Source organism: Salvelinus fontinalis, chromosome 1 (genome assembly GCF_029448725.1).
Source record: "Salvelinus fontinalis isolate EN_2023a chromosome 1, ASM2944872v1, whole genome shotgun sequence".
NCBI lineage: Eukaryota > Metazoa > Chordata > Actinopteri > Salmoniformes > Salmonidae > Salvelinus > Salvelinus fontinalis.
The window spans coordinates 93524728-93552341 of record NC_074665.1 but is presented as its reverse complement, the minus strand read 5'-3'; the positions used below and the strand labels follow the sequence as shown (position 1 = coordinate 93552341).

Below are 27614 nucleotides of genomic sequence, written 5' to 3'. Positions count from 1 at the left end.
CCCCTCCCCTCTCCTCTTCTTCCCTCTCCTCCCCTCCCCTCCCCTCTCCTCTTCTTCCCTCTCCTCCCCTCTCCTTCACTCAGGCACTTCCAGCTGGTGGTGTAACACTGCCTCCCAGTCTCAGCTGCCTCTCTCTCTCTCTCCTTCCTACTCGATCTCTCTCTGCCCTACCTACTTCCCTTCCTCTCATTCCATTGCCTGTCCTGTGTGAGGGATGCTGCGTTGGGAGAAGGGAATGTGATGGGTAGTGGTTCAGGTAGGGCCAGGAGCCACGTGAAGACATCAGCAGGCGAGAGGAGAGAGAGAGCTGATTCTGTTTCTCTCGAGACTGATCTGGCCGTCTGTCTGCTGCCAGACTCCATCTTCCTCCTGGATACTACAACACTGGATCACACCACTCAGGGAGGAGCAGCTTGGTCTGTTTTATTTTCCCTGCTATCTAGCTAGCTAGCGTTACTACCTCTGCTGCTGTCCTGAGAGAGAGCATCATCATCACACCATCACCACCCAGCCCTCCTCCCTGATACGACAGGAGCTGCTTCCAGACCTGGTAGGATACTATACTACAGACAGGAGCTGCTTCCAGACCTGGTAGGATACTATACTACAGAGAGGAGCTGCTTCCAGACCTGGTAGGATACTATACTATAGAGAGGAGCTGCTTCCAGACCTGGTAGGATACTATACTACAGACACGAGCTGCTTCCAGACCTGGTAGGTCCCTCCTGCTCTATAAGGATATCAGCCAGCCCCTCAGCACCATGGCTCAGGCTGCATCTCAGATCAAGAAGAGAGCGATTGTGGACACCTCCGTTGAGGACGAGAAGCTTAAGAAGAGGAAGATCAGACAAGCCCAACGGCAGCTGAAGAAAAAGGTACAGGAGAAGGAGAGGACAGAGAGAGGAGGAGGAGGGACTGAGTTAAGCTCAGTGTCTCCCGGTGCTCTCATTCCTTTGTCCTGGTTCCTTTCCTCCACGGAGCTTGGCAGCATGCTTCAAACCGTGTGGGTGGGCTCTTAGTGGGGAGCGGGACAGGCACGGGGAAGGAGAGACATGGGAGGAGGAGAGACATGGGACAGTAGGACAGAGTTAGCAGGTGTAGAGAGACATGGGACAGTATAGGGGACTGTGCTCTCTCAGTCTCGCTCAGCCTCTCTCAGCCATTCTCTCTCTCAGCTTCTCTCAGCCTCTCAGCCTCTCTTAGTCTCTCTCAGCCTCTCTCAGCCTCTCTCAGTCTCTCTCAGCCTCTTTCAGCCTCTTTCATTCTCTCTCGCAGCCACTCTCAGCCTCTCTCAGTCTCGCTCAGCCTCTCAGTGTCTCTCAGCCTCTCAGTGTCTCTCAGTCTCTCTCAGTCTCTCTCAGTCTCTCTCAGCCTCTTTCAGCCTCTTTCATTCTCTCTCAGCCTCTCAGTCTCTCTCAGCCTCTTTCAGCCTCTTTCATTCTCTCTCGCAGCCACTCTCAGCCTCTCTCAGTCTCGCTCAGCCTCTCAGTGTCTCTCAGCCTCTCAGTGTCTCTCAGTCTCTCTCAGTCTCTCTCAGTCTCTCTCAGCCTCTTTCAGCCTCTTTCATTCTCTCTCAGCCTCTCAGTCTCTCTCAGCCTCTCAGTCTCTCTCAGCCTCTCAGTCTCTCTCAGCCTCTCTCTCTCAGCCTCTCCCAGCCTCTCTGTTGCTCTGTGTGGCATGGTGCTGCTTGTTTCCGTGGTATCAGCCTGAGGAATCCTCACCTGTTTATCAAAAGGTTTAGCGTGATGGTGTGCTGTGTTGTAGTGTGGTGGATGGACTGCAGCGATGCTGGTTAGTAATATAGACGTAGCTCTCTGCCAGTAATACAGTATCACAGACACGCCTGCAGCCTCCAGGCTAATGAACAGGAAAGAGAGTTGAACAGGGCTGGTGGGTACGGCACGAGACATAGTGTGGTCTTCTATCTCCATGGTGTTCCATGTCTGTGGTCTTCTATCTCCATGGTGTTCCACGTATGTGATCTTCTATCGCCATGGTGTTCCACGTCTGTGATCTTCTATCTCCATGGTGTTCCACGTCTGTGGTCTTCTAACTCCATAGTGTTCCACGTCTGTGATCTTCTAACTCCATGGTGTTCCACATCTGTGATCTTCTATCTCCATGGTGTTCCACATCTGTGATCTTCTATCTCCATGGTGTTCCACGTCTGTGATCTTCTATCTCCATGGTGTTCCACGTCTGTGATCTTCTAACTCCATGGTGTTCCACATCTGTGATCTTCTATCTCCATGGTGTTCCACGTCTGTGGTCTTCTAACTCCATAGTGTTCCACGTCTGTGATCTTCTATCTCCATGGTGTTCCACGTCTGTGATCTTCTATCTCCATGGTGTTCCACGTCTGTGATCTTCTATCTCCATGGTGTTCCACGTCTGTGATCTTCTATCTCCATGGTGTTCCACGTCTGTGATCTTCTATCTCCATGGTGTTCCACGTCTGTGATCTTCTAACTCCATGGTGTTCCACGTCTGTGGTCTTCTAACTCCATGGTGTTCCACGTCTGTGATCTTCTATCTCCATGGTGTTCCACGTCTGTGATCTTCTAACTCCATGGTGTTCCACGTCTGTGATCTTCTAACTCCATGGTGTTCCATGTCTGTGATCTTCTATCTCCATGGTGTTCCATGCCTGTGGTCTTCTAACTCCATGGTGTTCCACGTCTGTGGTCTTCTATCTCCATGGTGTTCCACGTCTGTGGTCTTCTATCTCCATGGTGTTCCACGTCTGTGATCTTCTAACTCCATGGTGTTCCACGTCTGTGATCTTCTAACTCCATGGTGTTCCATGTCTGTGATCTTCTTCATGTTCACATTGTAATTTCCTCTTTGTCATATAGCTAGTGTGTGGTGTAAACTGACTCTTTGTCATATAGCTAGTGTGTGGTGTAAACAGACTCTTTGTCATATAGCTAGTGGTGTAAACAGACTCTTTGTCATATAGCTAGTGGTGTAAACAGACTCTTTGTCATATAGCTAGTGGTGTAAACAGGCTCTTTGTCATATAGCTAGTGGTGTAAACAGGCTCTTTGTCATATAGCTAGTGGTGTAAACAGACTCTTTGTCATATAGCTAGTGGTGTAAACAGACTCTTTGTCATATAGCTAGTGTGTGGTGTAAACAGACTCTTTGTCATATAGCTAGTGGTGTAAACAGGCTCTTTGTCATATAGCTAGTGTGTGGTGTAAACAGACTCTTTGTCATATAGCTAGTGGTGTAAACAGACTCTTTGTCATATAGCTAGTGTGTGGTGTAAACAGGCTCTTTGTCATATAGCTAGTGTGTGGTGTAAACAGACTCTTTGTCATATAGCTAGTGGTGTAAACAGACTCTTTGTCATATAGCTAGTGTGTGGTGTAAACAGACTCTTTGTCATATAGCTAGTGTGTGGTGTAAACAGACTCTTTGTCATATAGCTAGTGGTGTAAACAGACTCTTTGTCATATAGCTAGTGGTGTAAACAGACTCTTTGTCATATAGCTAGTGGTGTAAACAGACTCTTTGTCATATAGCTAGTGTGTGGTGTAAACAGACTCTTTGTCATATAGCTAGTGTGTGGTGTAAACAGACTCTTTGTCATATAGCTAGTGTGTGGTGTAAACAGGCTCTTTGTCATATAGCTAGTGTGTGGTGTAAACAGACTCTTTGTCATATAGCTAGTGGTGTAAACAGACTCTTTGTCATATAGCTAGTGTGTGGTGTAAACAGACTCTTTGTCATATAGCTAGTGGTGTAAACAGACTCTTTGTCATATAGCTAGTGGTGTAAACAGGCTCTTTGTCATATAGCTAGTGGTGTAAACAGACTCTTTGTCATATAGCTAGTGGTGTAAACAGACTCTTTGTCATATAGCTAGTGGTGTAAACAGACTCTTTGTCATATAGCTAGTGGTGTAAACAGACTCTTTGTCATATAGCTAGTGGTGTAAACAGACTCTTTGTCATATAGCTAGTGGTGTAAACAGACTCTTTGTCATATAGCTAGTGTGTGGTGTAAACCGACTCTTTGTCATATAGCTAGTGGTGTAAACAGACTGTCATATAGCTAGTGGTGTAAACAGACTCTTTGTCATATAGCTAGTGGTGTAAACAGACTCTTTGTCATATAGCTAGTGGTGTAAACAGACTCTTTGTCATATAGCTAGTGGTGTAAACAGACTCTTTGTCATATAGCTAGTGTGTGGTGTAAACAGACTCTTTGTCATATAGCTAGTGTGTGGTGTAAACAGACTCTTTGTCATATAGCTAGTGGTGTAAACAGGCTCTTTGTCATATAGCTAGTGGTGTAAACAGACTCTTTGTCATATAGCTAGTGTGTGGTGTAAACAGACTCTTTGTCATATAGCTAGTGGTGTAAACAGACTCTTTGTCATATAGCTAGTGGTGTAAACAGACTCTTTGTCATATAGCTAGTGTGTGGTGTAAACAGGCTCTTTGTCATATAGCTAGTGGTGTAAACAGACTCTTTGTCATATAGCTAGTGGTGTAAACAGACTCTTTGTCATATAGCTAGTGTGTGGTGTAAACAGACTCTTTGTCATATAGCTAGTGTGTGGTGTAAACAGACTCTTTGTCATATAGCTAGTGTGTGGTGTAAACAGACTCTTTGTCATATAGCTAGTGGTGTAAACAGACTCTTTGTCATATAGCTAGTGTGTGGTGTAAACAGACTCTTTGTCATATAGCTAGTGTGTGGTGTAAACAGACTCTTTGTCATATAGCTAGTGGTGTAAACAGACTCTTTGTCATATAGCTAGTGTGTGGTGTAAACAGACTCTTTGTCATATAGCTAGTGGTGTAAACAGACTCTTTGTCATATAGCTAGTGTGTGGTGTAAACAGACTCTTTGTCATATAGCTAGTGTGTGGTGTAAACAGACTCTTTGTCATATAGCTAGTGGTGTAAACAGACTCTTTGTCATATAGCTAGTGTGTGGTGTAAACAGACTCTTTGTCATATAGCTAGTGGTGTAAACAGACTCTTTGTCATATAGCTAGTGTGTGGTGTAAACAGACTCTTTGTCATATAGCTAGTGGTGTAAACAGACTCTTTGTCATATAGCTAGTGGTGTAAACAGACTCTTTGTCATATAGCTAGTGTGTGGTGTAAACAGACTCTTTGTCATATAGCTAGTGGTGTAAACAGACTCTTTGTCATATAGCTAGTGTGTGGTGTAAACAGACTCTTTGTCATATAGCTAGTGTGTGGTGTAAACAGACTCTTTGTCATATAGCTAGTGGTGTAAACAGACTCTTTGTCATATAGCTAGTGTGTGGTGTAAACAGACTCTTTGTCATATAGCTAGTGTGTGGTGTAAACAGACTCTTTGTCATATAGCTAGTGGTGTAAACAGACTCTTTGTCATATAGCTAGTGGTGTAAACAGACTCTTTGTCATATAGCTAGTGGTGTAAACAGACTCTTTGTCATATAGCTAGTGTGTGGTGTAAACAGACTCTTTGTCATATAGCTAGTGGTGTAAACAGACTCTTTGTCATATAGCTAGTGTGTGGTGTAAACAGACTCTTTGTCATATAGCTAGTGTGTGGTGTAAACAGACTCTTTGTCATATAGCTAGTGGTGTAAACAGACTCTTTGTCATATAGCTAGTGTGTGGTGTAAACAGACTCTTTGTCATATAGCTAGTGTGTGGTGTAAACAGACTCTTTGTCATATAGCTAGTGGTGTAAACAGACTCTTTGTCATATAGCTAGTGGTGTAAACAGACTCTTTGTCATATAGCTAGTGGTGTAAACAGACTCTTTGTCATATAGCTAGTGTGTGGTGTAAACAGACTCTTTGTCATATAGCTAGTGGGTGTAAACAGACTCTTTGTCATATAGCTAGTGGTGTAAACAGACTCTTTGTCATATAGCTAGTGGTGTAAACAGACTCTTTGTCATATAGCTAGTGGTGTAAACAGACTCTTTGTCATATAGCTAGTGGTGTAAACAGACTCTTTGTCATATAGCTAGTGGTGTAAACAGACTCTTTGTCATATAGCTAGTGGTGTAAACAGACTCTTTGTCATATAGCTAGTGGTGTAAACAGACTCTTTGTCATATAGCTAGTGTGTGGTGTAAACAGACTCTTTGTCATATAGCTAGTGGTGTAAACAGACTCTTTGTCATATAGCTAGTGGTGTAAACAGACTCTTTGTCATATAGCTAGTGGTGTAAACAGACTCTTTGTCATATAGCTAGTGGTGTAAACAGACTCTTTGTCATATAGCTAGTGGTGTAAACAGACTCTTTGTCATATAGCTAGTGTGTGGTGTAAACAGACTCTTTGTCATATAGCTAGTGTGTGGTGTAAACAGACTCTTTGTCATATAGCTAGTGGTGTAAACAGACTCTTTGTCATATAGCTAGTGGTGTAAACAGACTCTTTGTCATATAGCTAGTGTGTGGTGTAAACAGACTCTTTGTCATATAGCTAGTGGTGTAAACAGACTCTTTGTCATATAGCTAGTGGTGTAAACAGACTCTTTGTCATATAGCTAGTGTGTGGTGTAAACAGACTCTTTGTCATATAGCTAGTGGTGTAAACAGACTCTTTGTCATATAGCTAGTGGTGTAAACAGACTCTTTGTCATATAGCTAGTGTGGTGTAAACAGACTCTTTGTCATATAGCTAGTGTGTGGTGTAAACAGACTCTTTGTCATATAGCTAGTGTGTGGTGTAAACAGACTCTTTGTCATATAGCTAGTGGTGTAAACAGACTCTTTGTCATATAGCTAGTGTGTGGTGTAAACAGACTCTTTGTCATATAGCTTGTGGTGTAAACAGACTCTTTGTCATATAGCTAGTGGTGTAAACAGACTCTTTGTCATATAGCTTGTGGTGTAAACAGACTCTTTGTCATATAGCTAGTGGTGTAAACAGACTCTTTGTCATATAGCTAGTGTGTGGTGTAAACAGACTCTTTGTCATATAGCTAGTGGTGTAAACAGACTCTTTGTCATATAGCTAGTGGTGTAAACAGACTCTTTGTCATATAGCTAGTGGTGTAAACAGACTCTTTGTCATATAGCTTGTGGTGTAAACAGACTCTTTGTCATATAGCTAGTGGTGTAAACAGACTCTTTGTCATATAGCTAGTGGTGTAAACAGACTCTTTGTCATATAGCTAGTGGTGTAAACAGACTCTTTGTCATATAGCTAGTGGTGTAAACAGACTCTTTGTCATATAGCTAGTGGTGTAAACAGACTCTTTGTCATATAGCTAGTGTGTGGTGTAAACAGACTCTTTGTCATATAGCTAGTGTGTGGTGTAAACAGACTCTTTGTCATATAGCTAGTGGTGTAAACAGACTCTTTGTCATATAGCTAGTGGTGTAAACAGACTCTTTGTCATATAGCTAGTGTGTGGTGTAAACAGACTCTTTGTCATATAGCTAGTGGTGTAAACAGACTCTTTGTCATATAGCTAGTGGTGTAAACAGACTCTTTGTCATATAGCTAGTGTGTGGTGTAAACAGACTCTTTGTCATATAGCTAGTGGTGTAAACAGACTCTTTGTCATATAGCTAGTGGTGTAAACAGACTCTTTGTCATATAGCTAGTGTGTGGTGTAAACAGACTCTTTGTCATATAGCTAGTGTGTGGTGTAAACAGACTCTTTGTCATATAGCTAGTGTGTGGTGTAAACAGACTCTTTGTCATATAGCTAGTGGTGTAAACAGACTCTTTGTCATATAGCTAGTGTGTGGTGTAAACAGACTCTTTGTCATATAGCTAGTGTGTGGTGTAAACAGACTCTTTGTCATATAGCTAGTGGTGTAAACAGACTCTTTGTCATATAGCTAGTGTGTGGTGTAAACAGACTCTTTGTCATATAGCTAGTGGTGTAAACAGACTCTTTGTCATATAGCTAGTGTGTGGTGTAAACAGACTCTTTGTCATATAGCTAGTGGTGTAAACAGACTCTTTGTCATATAGCTAGTGGTGTAAACAGACTCTTTGTCATATAGCTAGTGTGTGGTGTAAACAGACTCTTTGTCATATAGCTAGTGTGTGGTGTAAACAGACTCTTTGTCATATAGCTAGTGGTGTAAACAGACTCTTTGTCATATAGCTAGTGGTGTAAACAGACTCTTTGTCATATAGCTAGTGGTGTAAACAGACTCTTTGTCATATAGCTAGTGGTGTAAACAGACTCTTTGTCATATAGCTAGTGGTGTAAACAGACTCTTTGTCATATAGCTAGTGTGTGGTGTAAACAGACTCTTTGTCATATAGCTAGTGTGTGGTGTAAACAGACTCTTTGTCATATAGCTAGTGTGTGGTGTAAACAGACTCTTTGTCATATAGCTAGTGGTGTAAACAGACTCTTTGTCATATAGCTAGTGTGTGGTGTAAACAGACTCTTTGTCATATAGCTAGTGTGTGTGTAAACAGACTCTTTGTCATATAGCTAGTGGTGTAAACAGACTCTTTGTCATATAGCTAGTGTGTGGTGTAAACAGACTCTTTGTCATATAGCTAGTGTGTGGTGTAAACAGACTCTTTGTCATATAGCTAGTGGTGTAAACAGACTCTTTGTCATATAGCTAGTGGGTGTAAACAGACTCTTTGTCATATAGCTAGTGGTGTAAACAGACTCTTTGTCATATAGCTAGTGTGTGGTGTAAACAGACTCTTTGTCATATAGCTAGTGGTGTAAACAGACTCTTTGTCATATAGCTAGTGTGTGGTGTAAACAGACTCTTTGTCATATAGCTAGTGGTGTGTAAACAGACTCTTTGTCATATAGCTAGTGTGTGGTGTAAACAGACTCTTTGTCATATAGCTAGTGGTGTAAACAGACTCTTTGTCATATAGCTAGTGGTGTAAACAGACTCTTTGTCATATAGCTAGTGGTGTAAACAGACTCTTTGTCATATAGCTAGTGGTGTAAACAGACTCTTTGTCATATAGCTAGTGGTGTAAACAGACTCTTTGTCATATAGCTAGTGTGTGGTGTAAACAGACTCTTTGTCATATAGCTAGTGTGTGGTGTAAACAGACTCTTTGTCATATAGCTAGTGTGTGGTGTAAACAGACTCTTTGTCATATAGCTAGTGTGTGGTGTAAACAGACTCTTTGTCATATAGCTAGTGTGTGGTGTAAACAGACTCTTTGTCATATAGCTAGTGGTGTAAACAGACTCTTTGTCATATAGCTAGTGGTGTAAACAGACTCTTTGTCATATAGCTAGTGGTGTAAACAGACTCTTTGTCATATAGCTAGTGGTGTAAACAGACTCTTTGTCATATAGCTAGTGTGTGGTGTAAACAGACTCTTTGTCATATAGCTAGTGGTGTAAACAGACTCTTTGTCATATAGCTAGTGTGTGGTGTAAACAGACTCTTTGTCATATAGCTAGTGGTGTAAACAGACTCTTTGTCATATAGCTAGTGGTGTAAACAGACTCTTTGTCATATAGCTAGTGTGTGGTGTAAACAGACTCTTTGTCATATAGCTAGTGTGGTGTAAACAGACTCTTTGTCATATAGCTAGTGTGTGGTGTAAACAGACTCTTTGTCATATAGCTAGTGGTGTAAACAGACTCTTTGTCATATAGCTAGTGTGTGGTGTAAACAGACTCTTTGTCATATAGCTAGTGGTGTAAACAGACTCTTTGTCATATAGCTAGTGTGTGGTGTAAACAGACTCTTTGTCATATAGCTAGTGGTGTAAACAGACTCTTTGTCATATAGCTAGTGGTGTAAACAGACTCTTTGTCATATAGCTAGTGGTGGTGTAAACAGACTCTTTGTCATATAGCTAGTGTGTGGTGTAAACAGACTCTTTGTCATATAGCTAGTGGGTGTAAACAGACTCTTTGTCATATAGCTAGTGTGTGGTGTAAACAGACTCTTTGTCATATAGCTAGTGTGTGGTGTAAACAGACTCTTTGTCATATAGCTAGTGTGTGGTGTAAACAGACTCTTTGTCATATAGCTAGTGGTGTAAACAGACTCTTTGTCATATAGCTAGTGGTGTAAACAGACTCTTTGTCATATAGCTAGTGGTGTAAACAGACTCTTTGTCATATAGCTAGTGGTGGTGTAAACAGACTCTTTGTCATATAGCTAGTGTGTGGTGTAAACAGACTCTTTGTCATATAGCTAGTGTGTGGTGTAAACAGACTCTTTGTCATATAGCTAGTGTGTGGTGTAAACAGACTCTTTGTCATATAGCTAGTGGTGTAAACAGACTCTTTGTCATATAGCTAGTGTGTGGTGTAAACAGACTCTTTGTCATATAGCTAGTGGTGTAAACAGACTCTTTGTCATATAGCTAGTGTGTGGTGTAAACAGACTCTTTGTCATATAGCTAGTGGTGTAAACAGACTCTTTGTCATATAGCTAGTGTGTGGTGTAAACAGACTCTTTGTCATATAGCTAGTGGTGTAAACAGACTCTTTGTCATATAGCTAGTGGTGTAAACAGACTCTTTGTCATATAGCTAGTGTGTGGTGTAAACAGACTCTTTGTCATATAGCTAGTGGTGTAAACAGACTCTTTGTCATATAGCTAGTGGTGTAAACAGACTCTTTGTCATATAGCTAGTGGTGTAAACAGACTCTTTGTCATATAGCTAGTGGTGTAAACAGACTCTTTGTCATATAGCTAGTGGTGTAAACAGACTCTTTGTCATATAGCTAGTGTGTGGTGTAAACAGACTCTTTGTCATATAGCTAGTGTGTGGTGTAAACAGACTCTTTGTCATATAGCTAGTGTGTGGTGTAAACAGACTCTTTGTCATATAGCTAGTGGTGTAAACAGACTCTTTGTCATATAGCTAGTGGTGTAAACAGACTCTTTGTCATATAGCTAGTGGTGTAAACAGACTCTTTGTCATATAGCTAGTGGTGTAAACAGACTCTTTGTCATATAGCTAGTGTGTGGTGTAAACAGACTCTTTGTCATATAGCTAGTGGTGTAAACAGACTCTTTGTCATATAGCTAGTGTGTGGTGTAAACAGACTCTTTGTCATATAGCTAGTGGTGTAAACAGACTCTTTGTCATATAGCTAGTGGTGTAAACAGACTCTTTGTCATATAGCTAGTGTGTGGTGTAAACAGACTCTTTGTCATATAGCTAGTGTGTGGTGTAAACAGACTCTTTGTCATATAGCTAGTGGTGTAAACAGACTCTTTGTCATATAGCTAGTGGTGTAAACAGACTCTTTGTCATATAGCTAGTGGTGTAAACAGACTCTTTGTCATATAGCTAGTGGTGTAAACAGACTCTTTGTCATATAGCTAGTGTGTGGTGTAAACAGACTCTTTGTCATATAGCTAGTGTGTGGTGTAAACAGACTCTTTGTCATATAGCTAGTGGTGTAAACAGACTCTTTGTCATATAGCTAGTGTGTGGTGTAAACAGACTCTTTGTCATATAGCTAGTGGTGTAAACAGACTCTTTGTCATATAGCTAGTGGTGTAAACAGACTCTTTGTCATATAGCTAGTGGTGTAAACAGACTCTTTGTCATATAGCTAGTGTGTGGTGTAAACAGACTCTTTGTCATATAGCTAGTGTGTGGTGTAAACAGACTCTTTGTCATATAGCTAGTGTGTGGTGTAAACAGACTCTTTGTCATATAGCTAGTGGTGTAAACAGACTCTTTGTCATATAGCTAGTGTGTGGTGTAAACAGACTCTTTGTCATATAGCTAGTGTGTGTGTAAACAGACTCTTTGTCATATAGCTAGTGGTGTAAACAGACTCTTTGTCATATAGCTAGTGGTGTAAACAGACTCTTTGTCATATAGCTAGTGGTGTAAACAGACTCTTTGTCATATAGCTAGTGGTGTAAACAGACTCTTTGTCATATAGCTAGTGTGTGGTGTAAACAGACTCTTTGTCATATAGCTAGTGGTGTAAACAGACTCTTTGTCATATAGCTAGTGGTGTAAACAGACTCTTTGTCATATAGCTAGTGTGTGGTGTAAACAGACTCTTTGTCATATAGCTAGTGGTGTAAACAGACTCTTTGTCATATAGCTAGTGGTGTAAACAGACTCTTTGTCATATAGCTAGTGGTGTAAACAGACTCTTTGTCATATAGCTAGTGGTGTAAACAGACTCTTTGTCATATAGCTAGTGGTGTAAACAGACTCTTTGTCATATAGCTAGTGTGTGGTGTAAACAGACTCTTTGTCATATAGCTAGTGGTGTAAACAGACTCTTTGTCATATAGCTAGTGGTGTAAACAGACTCTTTGTCATATAGCTAGTGTGTGGTGTAAACAGACTCTTTGTCATATAGCTAGTGGTGTAAACAGACTCTTTGTCATATAGCTAGTGGTGTAAACAGACTCTTTGTCATATAGCTAGTGTGTGGTGTAAACAGACTCTTTGTCATATAGCTAGTGGTGTAAACAGACTCTTTGTCATATAGCTAGTGTGTGGTGTAAACAGACTCTTTGTCATATAGCTAGTGTGTGGTGTAAACAGACTCTTTGTCATATAGCTAGTGTGTGGTGTAAACAGACTCTTTGTCATATAGCTAGTGGTGTAAACAGACTCTTTGTCATATAGCTAGTGGTGTAAACAGACTCTTTGTCATATAGCTAGTGGTGTAAACAGACTCTTTGTCATATAGCTAGTGGTGTAAACAGACTCTTTGTCATATAGCTAGTGGTGTAAACAGACTCTTTGTCATATAGCTAGTGGTGTAAACAGACTCTTTGTCATATAGCTAGTGGTGTAAACAGACTCTTTGTCATATAGCTAGTGTGTGGTGTAAACAGACTCTTTGTCATATAGCTAGTGTGTGGTGTAAACAGACTCTTTGTCATATAGCTAGTGTGTGGTGTAAACAGACTCTTTGTCATATAGCTAGTGTGTGGTGTAAACAGACTCTTTGTCATATAGCTAGTGGTGTAAACAGACTCTTTGTCATATAGCTAGTGTGTGGTGTAAACAGACTCTTTGTCATATAGCTAGTGTGTGGTGTAAACAGACTCTTTGTCATATAGCTAGTGTGTGGTGTAAACAGACTCTTTGTCATATAGCTAGTGTGTGGTGTAAACAGACTCTTTGTCATATAGCTAGTGGGTGTAAACAGACTCTTTGTCATATAGCTAGTGGTGTAAACAGACTCTTTGTCATATAGCTAGTGGTGTAAACAGACTCTTTGTCATATAGCTAGTGGTGTAAACAGACTCTTTGTCATATAGCTAGTGGTGTAAACAGACTCTTTGTCATATAGCTAGTGGTGTAAACAGACTCTTTGTCATATAGCTAGTGTGTGGTGTAAACAGACTCTTTGTCATATAGCTAGTGGTGTAAACAGACTCTTTGTCATATAGCTAGTGGTGTAAACAGACTCTTTGTCATATAGCTAGTGTGTGGTGTAAACAGACTCTTTGTCATATAGCTAGTGTGTGGTGTAAACAGACTCTTTGTCATATAGCTAGTGGTGTAAACAGACTCTTTGTCATATAGCTAGTGGTGTAAACAGACTCTTTGTCATATAGCTAGTGTGTGGTGTAAACAGACTCTTTGTCATATAGCTAGTGTGTGGTGTAAACAGACTCTTTGTCATATAGCTAGTGGTGTAAACAGACTCTTTGTCATATAGCTAGTGTGTGGTGTAAACAGACTCTTTGTCATATAGCTAGTGTGTGGTGTAAACAGACTCTTTGTCATATAGCTAGTGGTGTAAACAGACTCTTTGTCATATAGCTAGTGGTGTAAACAGACTCTTTGTCATATAGCTAGTGGTGTAAACAGACTCTTTGTCATATAGCTAGTGGTGTAAACAGACTCTTTGTCATATAGCTAGTGGTGTAAACAGACTCTTTGTCATATAGCTAGTGTGTGGTGTAAACAGACTCTTTGTCATATAGCTAGTGTGTGGTGTAAACAGACTCTTTGTCATATAGCTAGTGGTGTAAACAGACTCTTTGTCATATAGCTAGTGGTGTAAACAGACTCTTTGTCATATAGCTAGTGGTGTAAACAGACTCTTTGTCATATAGCTAGTGGTGTAAACAGACTCTTTGTCATATAGCTAGTGTGTGGTGTAAACAGACTCTTTGTCATATAGCTAGTGTGTGGTGTAAACAGACTCTTTGTCATATAGCTAGTGGTGTAAACAGACTCTTTGTCATATAGCTAGTGTGTGGTGTAAACAGACTCTTTGTCATATAGCTAGTGTGTGGTGTAAACAGACTCTTTGTCATATAGCTAGTGGTGTAAACAGACTCTTTGTCATATAGCTAGTGTGTGGTGTAAACAGACTCTTTGTCATATAGCTAGTGTGTGGTGTAAACAGACTCTTTGTCATATAGCTAGTGGTGTAAACAGACTCTTTGTCATATAGCTAGTGTGTGGTGTAAACAGACTCTTTGTCATATAGCTAGTGTGTGGTGTAAACAGACTCTTTGTCATATAGCTAGTGTGTGGTGTAAACAGACTCTTTGTCATATAGCTAGTGTGTGGTGTAAACAGACTCTTTGTCATATAGCTAGTGGTGTAAACAGACTCTTTGTCATATAGCTAGTGGTGTAAACAGACTCTTTGTCATATAGCTAGTGGTGTAAACAGACTCTTTGTCATATAGCTAGTGTGTGGTGTAAACAGACTCTTTGTCATATAGCTAGTGGTGTAAACAGACTCTTTGTCATATAGCTAGTGGTGTAAACAGACTCTTTGTCATATAGCTAGTGGTGTAAACAGACTCTTTGTCATATAGCTAGTGTGTGGTGTAAACAGACTCTTTGTCATATAGCTAGTGTGTGGTGTAAACAGACTCTTTGTCATATAGCTAGTGGTGTAAACAGACTCTTTGTCATATAGCTAGTGGTGTAAACAGACTCTTTGTCATATAGCTAGTGGTGTAAACAGACTCTTTGTCATATAGCTAGTGGTGTAAACAGACTCTTTGTCATATAGCTAGTGGTGTAAACAGACTCTTTGTCATATAGCTAGTGGTGTAAACAGACTCTTTGTCATATAGCTAGTGTGTGGTGTAAACAGACTCTTTGTCATATAGCTAGTGTGTGGTGTAAACAGACTCTTTGTCATATAGCTAGTGGTGTAAACAGACTCTTTGTCATATAGCTAGTGTGTGGTGTAAACAGACTCTTTGTCATATAGCTAGTGGTGTAAACAGACTCTTTGTCATATAGCTAGTGGTGTAAACAGACTCTTTGTCATATAGCTAGTGTGTGGTGTAAACAGACTCTTTGTCATATAGCTAGTGTGTGGTGTAAACAGACTCTTTGTCATATAGCTAGTGTGGTGTAAACAGACTCTTTGTCATATAGCTAGTGTGTGGTGTAAACAGACTCTTTGTCATATAGCTAGTGTGTGGTGTAAACAGACTCTTTGTCATATAGCTAGTGGTGTAAACAGACTCTTTGTCATATAGCTAGTGTGTGGTGTAAACAGACTCTTTGTCATATAGCTAGTGTGTGGTGTAAACAGACTCTTTGTCATATAGCTAGTGGGTGTAAACAGACTCTTTGTCATATAGCTAGTGTGTGGTGTAAACAGACTCTTTGTCATATAGCTAGTGGTGTAAACAGACTCTTTGTCATATAGCTAGTGTGTGGTGTAAACAGACTCTTTGTCATATAGCTAGTGGTGTAAACAGACTCTTTGTCATATAGCTAGTGGTGTAAACAGACTCTTTGTCATATAGCTAGTGTGTGGTGTAAACAGACTCTTTGTCATATAGCTAGTGGTGTAAACAGACTCTTTGTCATATAGCTAGTGTGTGGTGTAAACAGACTCTTTGTCATATAGCTAGTGGTGGTGTAAACAGACTCTTTGTCATATAGCTAGTGTGTGGTGTAAACAGACTCTTTGTCATATAGCTAGTGGTGTAAACAGACTCTTTGTCATATAGCTAGTGTGTGGTGTAAACAGACTCTTTGTCATATAGCTAGTGTGTGGTGTAAACAGACTCTTTGTCATATAGCTAGTGGTGTAAACAGACTCTTTGTCATATAGCTAGTGTGTGGTGTAAACAGACTCTTTGTCATATAGCTAGTGGTGTAAACAGACTCTTTGTCATATAGCTAGTGGTGTAAACAGACTCTTTGTCATATAGCTAGTGTGTGGTGTAAACAGACTCTTTGTCATATAGCTAGTGTGTGGTGTAAACAGACTCTTTGTCATATAGCTAGTGGTGTAAACAGACTCTTTGTCATATAGCTAGTGGTGTAAACAGACTCTTTGTCATATAGCTAGTGGTGTAAACAGACTCTTTGTCATATAGCTAGTGGTGTAAACAGACTCTTTGTCATATAGCTAGTGGTGTAAACAGACTCTTTGTCATATAGCTAGTGGTGTAAACAGACTCTTTGTCATATAGCTAGTGTGTGGTGTAAACAGACTCTTTGTCATATAGCTAGTGGTGTAAACAGACTCTTTGTCATATAGCTAGTGTGTGGTGTAAACAGACTCTTTGTCATATAGCTAGTGGTGTAAACAGACTCTTTGTCATATAGCTAGTGGTGTAAACAGACTCTTTGTCATATAGCTAGTGTGTGGTGTAAACAGACTCTTTGTCATATAGCTAGTGTGTGGTGTAAACAGACTCTTTGTCATATAGCTAGTGTGTGGTGTAAACAGACTCTTTGTCATATAGCTAGTGTGGTGTAAACAGACTCTTTGTCATATAGCTAGTGTGTGGTGTAAACAGACTCTTTGTCATATAGCTAGTGGTGTAAACAGACTCTTTGTCATATAGCTAGTGTGTGGTGTAAACAGACTCTTTGTCATATAGCTAGTGGTGTAAACAGACTCTTTGTCATATAGCTAGTGTGTGGTGTAAACAGACTCTTTGTCATATAGCTAGTGGTGTAAACAGACTCTTTGTCATATAGCTAGTGGTGTAAACAGACTCTTTGTCATATAGCTAGTGGTGTAAACAGACTCTTTGTCATATAGCTAGTGGTGTAAACAGACTCTTTGTCATATAGCTAGTGTGTGGTGTAAACAGACTCTTTGTCATATAGCTAGTGGTGTAAACAGACTCTTTGTCATATAGCTAGTGGTGTAAACAGACTCTTTGTCATATAGCTAGTGGTGTAAACAGACTCTTTGTCATATAGCTAGTGGTGTAAACAGACTCTTTGTCATATAGCTAGTGTGTGGTGTAAACAGACTCTTTGTCATATAGCTAGTGGTGTAAACAGACTCTTTGTCATATAGCTAGTGTGTGGTGTAAACAGACTCTTTGTCATATAGCTAGTGGTGTAAACAGACTCTTTGTCATATAGCTAGTGGTGTAAACAGACTCTTTGTCATATAGCTAGTGGTGTAAACAGACTCTTTGTCATATAGCTAGTGTGTGGTGTAAACAGACTCTTTGTCATATAGCTAGTGGTGTAAACAGACTCTTTGTCATATAGCTAGTGGTGTAAACAGACTCTTTGTCATATAGCTAGTGGTGTAAACAGACTCTTTGTCATATAGCTAGTGGTGTAAACAGACTCTTTGTCATATAGCTAGTGGTGTAAACAGACTCTTTGTCATATAGCTAGTGGTGTAAACAGACTCTTTGTCATATAGCTAGTGGTGTAAACAGACTCTTTGTCATATAGCTAGTGGTGTAAACAGACTCTTTGTCATATAGCTAGTGGTGTAAACAGACTCTTTGTCATATAGCTAGTGTGTGGTGTAAACAGACTCTTTGTCATATAGCTAGTGGTGTAAACAGACTCTTTGTCATATAGCTAGTGGTGTAAACAGACTCTTTGTCATATAGCTAGTGGTGTAAACAGACTCTTTGTCATATAGCTAGTGTGTGGTGTAAACAGACTCTTTGTCATATAGCTAGTGGTGTAAACAGACTCTTTGTCATATAGCTAGTGGTGTAAACAGACTCTTTGTCATATAGCTAGTGGTGTAAACAGACTCTTTGTCATATAGCTAGTGGTGTAAACAGACTCTTTGTCATATAGCTAGTGGTGTAAACAGACTCTTTGTCATATAGCTAGTGGTGTAAACAGACTCTTTGTCATATAGCTAGTGTGTGGTGTAAACAGACTCTTTGTCATATAGCTAGTGGTGTAAACAGACTCTTTGTCATATAGCTAGTGGTGTAAACAGACTCTTTGTCATATAGCTAGTGTGTGGTGTAAACAGACTCTTTGTCATATAGCTAGTGGTGTAAACAGACTCTTTGTCATATAGCTAGTGGTGTAAACAGACTCTTTGTCATATAGCTAGTGGTGTAAACAGACTCTTTGTCATATAGCTAGTGGTGTAAACAGACTCTTTGTCATATAGCTAGTGGTGTAAACAGACTCTTTGTCATATAGCTAGTGGTGTAAACAGACTCTTTGTCATATAGCTAGTGGTGTAAACAGACTCTTTGTCATATAGCTAGTGGTGTAAACAGACTCTTTGTCATATAGCTAGTGTGTGGTGTAAACAGACTCTTTGTCATATAGCTAGTGTGTGGTGTAAACAGACTCTTTGTCATATAGCTAGTGGTGTAAACAGACTCTTTGTCATATAGCTAGTGTGTGGTGTAAACAGACTCTTTGTCATATAGCTAGTGGTGTAAACAGACTCTTTGTCATATAGCTAGTGTGTGGTGTAAACAGACTCTTTGTCATATAGCTAGTGGTGTAAACAGACTCTTTGTCATATAGCTAGTGGTGTAAACAGACTCTTTGTCATATAGCTAGTGGTGTAAACAGACTCTTTGTCATATAGCTAGTGGTGTAAACAGACTCTTTGTCATATAGCTAGTGTGTGGTGTAAACAGACTCTTTGTCATATAGCTAGTGGTGTAAACAGACTCTTTGTCATATAGCTAGTGTGTGGTGTAAACAGACTCTTTGTCATATAGCTAGTGGTGTAAACAGACTCTTTGTCATATAGCTAGTGGTGTAAACAGACTCTTTGTCATATAGCTAGTGGTGTAAACAGACTCTTTGTCATATAGCTAGTGGTGTAAACAGACTCTTTGTCATATAGCTAGTGTGTGGTGTAAACAGACTCTTTGTCATATAGCTAGTGGTGTAAACAGACTCTTTGTCATATAGCTAGTGGTGTAAACAGACTCTTTGTCATATAGCTAGTGGTGTAAACAGACTCTTTGTCATATAGCTAGTGGTGTAAACAGACTCTTTGTCATATAGCTAGTGTGTGGTGTAAACAGACTCTTTGTCATATAGCTAGTGTGTGGTGTAAACAGACTCTTTGTCATATAGCTAGTGGTGTAAACAGACTCTTTGTCATATAGCTAGTGGTGTAAACAGACTCTTTGTCATATAGCTAGTGGTGTAAACAGACTCTTTGTCATATAGCTAGTGGTGTAAACAGACTCTTTGTCATATAGCTAGTGTGTGGTGTAAACAGACTCTTTGTCATATAGCTAGTGGTGTAAACAGACTCTTTGTCATATAGCTAGTGTGTGGTGTAAACAGACTCTTTGTCATATAGCTAGTGGTGTAAACAGACTCTTTGTCATATAGCTAGTGGTGTAAACAGACTCTTTGTCATATAGCTAGTGTGTGGTGTAAACAGACTCTTTGTCATATAGCTAGTGTGTGGTGTAAACAGACTCTTTGTCATATAGCTAGTGGTGTAAACAGACTCTTTGTCATATAGCTAGTGGTGTAAACAGACTCTTTGTCATATAGCTAGTGTGTGGTGTAAACAGACTCTTTGTCATATAGCTAGTGGTGTAAACAGACTCTTTGTCATATAGCTAGTGTGTGGTGTAAACAGACTCTTTGTCATATAGCTAGTGTGTGGTGTAAACAGACTCTTTGTCATATAGCTAGTGGTGTAAACAGACTCTTTGTCATATAGCTAGTGGTGTAAACAGACTCTTTGTCATATAGCTAGTGGTGTAAACAGACTCTTTGTCATATAGCTAGTGTGTGGTGTAAACAGACTCTTTGTCATATAGCTAGTGTGTGGTGTAAACAGACTCTTTGTCATATAGCTAGTGGTGTAAACAGACTCTTTGTCATATAGCTAGTGTGTGGTGTAAACAGACTCTTTGTCATATAGCTAGTGTGTGGTGTAAACAGACTCTTTGTCATATAGCTAGTGGTGTAAACAGACTCTTTGTCATATAGCTAGTGGTGTAAACAGACTCTTTGTCATATAGCTAGTGGTGTAAACAGACTCTTTGTCATATAGCTAGTGGTGTAAACAGACTCTTTGTCATATAGCTAGTGGTGTAAACAGACTCTTTGTCATATAGCTAGTGGTGTAAACAGACTCTTTGTCATATAGCTAGTGTGTGGTGTAAACAGACTCTTTGTCATATAGCTAGTGGTGTAAACAGACTCTTTGTCATATAGCTAGTGGTGTAAACAGACTCTTTGTCATATAGCTAGTGGTGTAAACAGACTCTTTGTCATATAGCTAGTGTGTGGTGTAAACAGACTCTTTGTCATATAGCTAGTGGTGTAAACAGACTCTTTGTCATATAGCTAGTGGTGTAAACAGACTCTTTGTCATATAGCTAGTGGTGTAAACAGACTCTTTGTCATATAGCTAGTGGTGTAAACAGACTCTTTGTCATATAGCTAGTGGTGTAAACAGACTCTTTGTCATATAGCTAGTGGTGTAAACAGACTCTTTGTCATATAGCTAGTGTGTGGTGTAAACAGACTCTTTGTCATATAGCTAGTGGTGTAAACAGACTCTTTGTCATATAGCTAGTGTGTGGTGTAAACAGACTCTTTGTCATATAGCTAGTGTGTGGTGTAAACAGACTCTTTGTCATATAGCTAGTGTGTGGTGTAAACAGACTCTTTGTCATATAGCTAGTGTGTGGTGTAAACAGACTCTTTGTCATATAGCTAGTGTGTGGTGTAAACAGACTCTTTGTCATATAGCTAGTGGTGTAAACAGACTCTTTGTCATATAGCTAGTGTGTGGTGTAAACAGACTCTTTGTCATATAGCTAGTGGTGTAAACAGACTCTTTGTCATATAGCTAGTGTGTGGTGTAAACAGACTCTTTGTCATATAGCTAGTGGTGTAAACAGACTCTTTGTCATATAGCTAGTGGTGTAAACAGACTCTTTGTCATATAGCTAGTGGTGTAAACAGACTCTTTGTCATATAGCTAGTGGTGTAAACAGACTCTTTGTCATATAGCTAGTGTGTGGTGTAAACAGACTCTTTGTCATATAGCTAGTGTGTGGTGTAAACAGACTCTTTGTCATATAGCTAGTGTGTGGTGTAAACAGACTCTTTGTCATATAGCTAGTGTGTGGTGTAAACAGACTCTTTGTCATATAGCTAGTGTGTGGTGTAAACAGGCTCTTTGTCATATAGCTAGTGGTGTAAACAGACTCTTTGTCATATAGCTAGTGTGTGGTGTAAACAGACTCTTTGTCATATAGCTAGTGGTGTAAACAGACTCTTTGTCATATAGCTAGTGGTGTAAACAGACTCTTTGTCATATAGCTAGTGTGTGGTGTAAACAGACTCTTTGTCATATAGCTAGTGTGTGGTGTAAACAGACTCTTTGTCATATAGCTAGTGGTGTAAACAGACTCTTTGTCATATAGCTAGTGGTGTAAACAGACTCTTTGTCATATAGCTAGTGTGTGGTGTAAACAGACTCTTTGTCATATAGCTAGTGTGTGGTGTAAACAGACTCTTTGTCATATAGCTAGTGGTGTAAACAGACTCTTTGTCATATAGCTAGTGTGTGGTGTAAACAGACTCTTTGTCATATAGCTAGTGGTGTAAACAGACTCTTTGTCATATAGCTAGTGGTGTAAACAGACTCTTTGTCATATAGCTAGTGGTGTAAACAGACTCTTTGTCATATAGCTAGTGGTGTAAACAGACTCTTTGTCATATAGCTAGTGGTGTAAACAGGCTCTTTGTCATATAGCTAGTGGTGTAAACAGACTGTCATATAGCTAGTGGTGTAAACAGACTCTTTGTCATATAGCTAGTGGTGTAAACAGACTCTTTGTCATATAGCTAGTGTGTGGTGTAAACAGACTCTTTGTCATATAGCTAGTGGTGTAAACAGACTCTTTGTCATATAGCTAGTGTGTGGTGTAAACAGACTCTTTGTCATATAGCTAGTGGTGTAAACAGACTCTTTGTCATATAGCTAGTGTGTGGTGTAAACAGACTCTTTGTCATATAGCTAGTGGTGTAAACAGACTCTTTGTCATATAGCTAGTGGTGTAAACAGACTCTTTGTCATATAGCTAGTGTGTGGTGTAAACAGACTCTTTGTCATATAGCTAGTGTGTGGTGTAAACAGACTCTTTGTCATATAGCTAGTGTGTGGTGTAAACAGACTCTTTGTCATATAGCTAGTGGTGTAAACAGACTCTTTGTCATATAGCTAGTGTGTGGTGTAAACAGACTCTTTGTCATATAGCTAGTGGTGTAAACAGACTCTTTGTCATATAGCTAGTGTGTGGTGTAAACAGACTCTTTGTCATATAGCTAGTGTGTGGTGTAAACAGACTCTTTGTCATATAGCTAGTGGTGTAAACAGACTCTTTGTCATATAGCTAGTGGTGTAAACAGACTCTTTGTCATATAGCTAGTGTGTGGTGTAAACAGACTCTTTGTCATATAGCTAGTGGTGTAAACAGACTCTTTGTCATATAGCTAGTGGTGTAAACAGACTCTTTGTCATATAGCTAGTGGTGTAAACAGACTCTTTGTCATATAGCTAGTGGTGTAAACAGACTCTTTGTCATATAGCTAGTGGTGTAAACAGACTCTTTGTCATATAGCTAGTGTGTGGTGTAAACAGACTCTTTGTCATATAGCTAGTGTGTGGTGTAAACAGACTCTTTGTCATATAGCTAGTGTGTGGTGTAAACAGACTCTTTGTCATATAGCTAGTGGTGTAAACAGACTCTTTGTCATATAGCTAGTGGTGTAAACAGACTCTTTGTCATATAGCTAGTGGTGTAAACAGACTCTTTGTCATATAGCTAGTGTGTGGTGTAAACAGACTCTTTGTCATATAGCTAGTGTGTGGTGTAAACAGACTGTCATATAGCTAGTGGTGTAAACAGACTCTTTGTCATGTAGCTAGTGTGTGGTGTAAACAGACTCTTTGTCATATAGCTAGTGTGTGGTGTAAACAGACTCTTTGTCATATAGCTAGTGGTGTAAACTGACTCTTTGTCATATAGCTAGTGTGTGGTGTAAACAGACTCTTTGTCATATAGCTAGTGGTGTAAACAGACTGTCATATAGCTAGTGGTGTAAACAGACTCTTTGTCATATAGCTAGTGGTGTAAACAGACTCTTTGTCATATAGCTAGTGTGTGGTGTAAACAGACTCTTTGTCATATAGCTAGTGTGTGGTGTAAACAGACTGTCATATAGCTAGTGGTGTAAACAGACTCTTTGTCATGTAGCTAGTGTGTGGTGTAAACAGACTCTTTGTCATATAGCTAGTGTGTGGTGTAAACAGACTCTTTGTCATATAGCTAGTGGTGTAAACAGACTCTTTGTCATATAGCTAGTGTGTGGTGTAAACAGACTCTTTGTCATATAGCTAGTGTGTGGTGTAAACAGACTGTCATATAGCTAGTGTGTGGTGTAAACAGACTCTTTGTCATATAGCTAGTGTGTGGTGTAAACAGACTCTTTGTCATAAAGCTAGTGGTGTAAACAGGCTCTTTGTCATATAGCTAGTGGTGTAAACAGACTCTTTGTCATATAGCTAGTGGTGTAAACAGACTCTTTGTCATATAGCTAGTGTGTGGTGTAAACAGACTCTTTGTCATATAGCTAGTGTGTGGTGTAAACAGACTCTTTGTCATATAGCTAGTGGTGTAAACTGACTCTTTGTCATATAGCTAGTGTGTGGTGTAAACAGACTCTTTGTCATATAGCTAGTGTGTGGTGTAAACAGACTCTTTGTCATATAGCTAGTGGTGTAAACTGACTCTTTGTCATATAGCTAGTGTGTGGTGTAAACAGACTCTTTGTCATATAGCTAGTGGTGTAAACAGACTCTTTGTCATATAGCTAGTGTGTGGTGTAAACAGACTCTTTGTCATATAGCTAGTGTGTGGTGTAAACAGACTCTTTGTCATATAGCTAGTGGTGTAAACAGACTCTTTGTCATATAGCTAGTGGTGTAAACAGACTGTCATATAGCTAGTGTGTGGTGTAAACAGACTCTTTGTCATATAGCTAGTGTGTGGTGTAAACAGACTCTTTGTCATATAGCTAGTGGTGTAAACAGGCTCTTTGTCATATAGCTAGTGGTGTAAACAGACTCTTTGTCATATAGCTAGTGGTGTAAACAGACTCTTTGTCATATAGCTAGTGTGTGGTGTAAACAGACTCTTTGTCATATAGCTAGTGGTGTAAACAGACTCTTTGTCATATAGCTAGTGTGTGGTGTAAACAGACTGTCATATAGCTAGTGGTGTAAACAGGCTCTTTGTCATATAGCTAGTGGTGTAAACAGACTCTTTGTCATATAGCTAGTGTGTGGTGTAAACAGACTCTTTGTCATATAGCTAGTGGTGTAAACAGGCTCTTTGTCATATAGCTAGTGTGTGGTGTAAACTGACTCTTTGTCATATAGCTAGTGGTGTAAACAGACTCTTTGTCATATAGCTAGTGGTGTAAACAGACTCTTTGTCATATAGCTAGTGGTGTAAACAGACTCTTTGTCATATAGCTAGTGGTGTAAACAGACTCTTTGTCATATAGCTAGTGGTGTAAACAGACTCTTTGTCATATAGCTAGTGGTGTAAACAGACTCTTTGTCATATAGCTAGTGTGTGGTGTAAACAGGCTCTTTGTCATATAGCTAGTGGTGTAAACAGACTCTTTGTCATATAGCTAGTGTGTGGTGTAAACAGACTCTTTGTCATATAGCTAGTGGTGTAAACAGACTATTTGTCATATAGCTAGTGGTGTAAACAGACTCTTTGTCATATAGCTAGTGGTGTAAACAGACTCTTTGTCATATAGCTAGTGGTGTAAACAGGCTCTTTGTCATATAGCTAGTGTGTGGTGTAAACAGGCTCTTTGTCATATAGCTAGTGTGTGGTGTAAACAGACTCTTTGTCATATAGCTAGTGGTGTAAACAGACTCTTTGTCATATAGCTAGTGTGTGGTGTAAACAGGCTCTTTGTCATATAGCTAGTGGTGTAAACAGACTCTTTGTCATATAGCTAGTGGTGTAAACAGACTCTTTGTCATATAGCTAGTGGTGTAAACAGACTCTTTGTCATATAGCTAGTGTGTGGTGTAAACAGGCTCTTTGTCATATAGCTAGTGGTGTAAACAGACTCTTTGTCATATAGCTAGTGGTGTAAACAGACTCTTTGTCATATAGCTAGTGTGTGGTGTAAACAGGCTCTTTGTCATATAGCTAGTGTGTGGTGTAAACAGACTCTTTGTCATATAGCTAGTGTGTGGTGTAAACAGGCTCTTTGTCATATAGCTAGTGTGTGGTGTAAACAGACTCTTTGTCATATAGCTAGTGGTGTAAACAGACTCTTTGTCATATAGCTAGTGGTGTAAACAGACTCTTTGTCATATAGCTAGTGGTGTAAACAGACTCTTTGTCATATAGCTAGTGGTGTAAACAGGCTCTTTGTCATATAGCTAGTGGTGTAAACAGACTCTTTGTCATATAGCTAGTGGTGTAAACAGACTCTTTGTCATATAGCTAGTGGTGTAAACAGACTCTTTGTCATATAGCTAGTGTGTGGTGTAAACAGACTCTTTGTCATATAGCTAGTGTGTGGTGTAAACAGACTCTTTGTCATATAGCTAGTGGTGTAAACAGACTCTTTGTCATATAGCTAGTGGTGTAAACAGACTGTCATATAGCTAGTGGTGTAAACAGACTCTTTGTCATATAGCTAGTGGTGTAAACAGACTCTTTGTCATATAGCTAGTGGTGTAAACAGACTCTTTGTCATATAGCTAGTGTGTGGTGTAAACAGACTGTCATATAGCTAGTGTGTGGTGTAAACAGGCTCTTTGTCATATAGCTAGTGTGTGGTGTAAACAGACTCTTTGTCATATAGCTAGTGTGTGGTGTAAACAGACTCTTTGTCATATAGCTAGTGTGTGGTGTAAACAGACTCTTTGTCATATAGCTAGTGGTGTAAACAGACTCTTTGTCATATAGCTAGTGTGTGGTGTAAACAGACTCTTTGTCATATAGCTAGTGGTGTAAACAGACTCTTTGTCATATAGCTAGTGGTGTAAACAGACTCTTTGTCATATAGCTAGTGTGCACATTTGTGGCCTGCTGGAGGTCATTTTGCAGGGCTCTGGCAGTGCACCTCCTTGCACAAAGGCGGAGGTAGCGGTCCTGCTGCTGGGTTGTTGCCCTCCTACGGCCTCCTCCACGTCTCCTGGTGTACTGGCCTGTCTCCTGGTAGTGCCTCCATGTTCTGGACACTACGCTGACAGACACAGCAAACCTTCTTGCCACAGCTCGCATTGATGTGCCATCCTGGATGAGCTGCACTACCTGAGCCACTTGTGTGGGTTGTAGACTCTGTCTCATGCTACCACTAGAGTGAGAGCACCGCCAGCATTCAAAAGTGACCAAAACATCAGCCAGGAAGCATAGGAACTGAGAAGTGGTCTGTGGTCACCACCTGCAGAATCACTCCTTTATTGGGGGTGTCTTGCTAATTGCCTATAATTTCCACCTTTTGTCTATTCCATTGGCACAACAGCATGTGAAATTTATTGTCAATCAGTGTTGCTTCCTAAGTGGACAGTTTGATTTCACAGAAGTGTGATTGACTTGGAGTTACATTGTGTTGTTTAAGTGTTCCCTTTATTTTTTTGAGCAGTGTATATATATACAGTATCAGCTAGTGTGTATCAGTATCAGTATATATATCTCTATACTACAGTCCTGTCATCGATCTACTGAGATACAGTACTGTATCAGCCCATCTGATTAACTAGTTAACTAGTCCCTTCATCGCTCTACTGAGATACAGTACTGTATCAGCCCATCTGATTAACTAGTTAACTAGTCCCTTCATCGCTCTACTGAGATACAGTACTGTATCAGCCCATCTGATTAACTAGTTAACTAGTCCCTTCATCTCTCTACTGAGATACAATACTGTATCAGCCCGTCTGGTTAACTAGTTAACTAGTCCCTTCATCTCTCTACTGAGATACAATACTGTATCAGCCCATCTGATTAACTAGTTAACTAGTCCCTCTGTTAAGCATCCCCTTCTTTGTTCAAGCTGAGCTGAAGCCCTTTCTCTCTGACCAGTAGAGAGGTTTGGAGGTTGGACCATGCAGGGCTCTCTCTCTCTGACCAGTAGAGAGGTTTGGAGGTTGGACCATGCAGGGCTCTCTCTCTCTCTCTAAAACAGAAGCACTGAGTGGAGGAAGAGACACTCTTAACACTATGACTGGCATGAATTATAGAACCCATCAGAGGAGATGAGACGAGGACAGAGGGAAGGAGAGGAGAAGAGAGAGGAGAGGAGCAAGGACAGAAGAGAGAAGGAGGATAAATGAGAGGAGAGGAAATAAGAGGAAAGGAAAGGAGCAGAGAGGAGGAGAGGAGGGTGAGGAGAGAGGAGGAGGGGAGGAAGGAGAGAGGAGGGAGAGGACAGAGGAGGGGAGGAAGGAGAGAGGAGGGGAGGAAGGAGAAAGAGAGGGAGAGGAG

The 27614-nt window shown here is 40.1% G+C and overlaps 1 protein-coding gene across 49 annotated transcripts in view; it reads left to right on the top strand.

Annotated features, from left to right (window-relative positions):
- Positions 1-27614, top strand: part of ank3b (ankyrin 3b) — a 483498-nt gene that overhangs the window by 76552 nt on the left and 379332 nt on the right. For 24 of the 49 annotated variants that reach the window (XM_055936384.1, XM_055936374.1, XM_055936467.1 and 21 more), the window contains exon 1: positions 61-875. The exons of 2 other annotated variants lie outside the window; for them this stretch is intronic. In XM_055936384.1, the coding sequence (XP_055792359.1) occupies positions 762-875 (114 nt within the window). In that variant the 5' untranslated portion in view covers positions 61-761. Of the gene's footprint in view, positions 1-59; positions 876-27614 lie in introns of those variants that run through there. 23 more of the 49 variants (XR_008761019.1, XM_055936475.1, XM_055936177.1 and 20 more) reach the window with 2 other exon arrangements.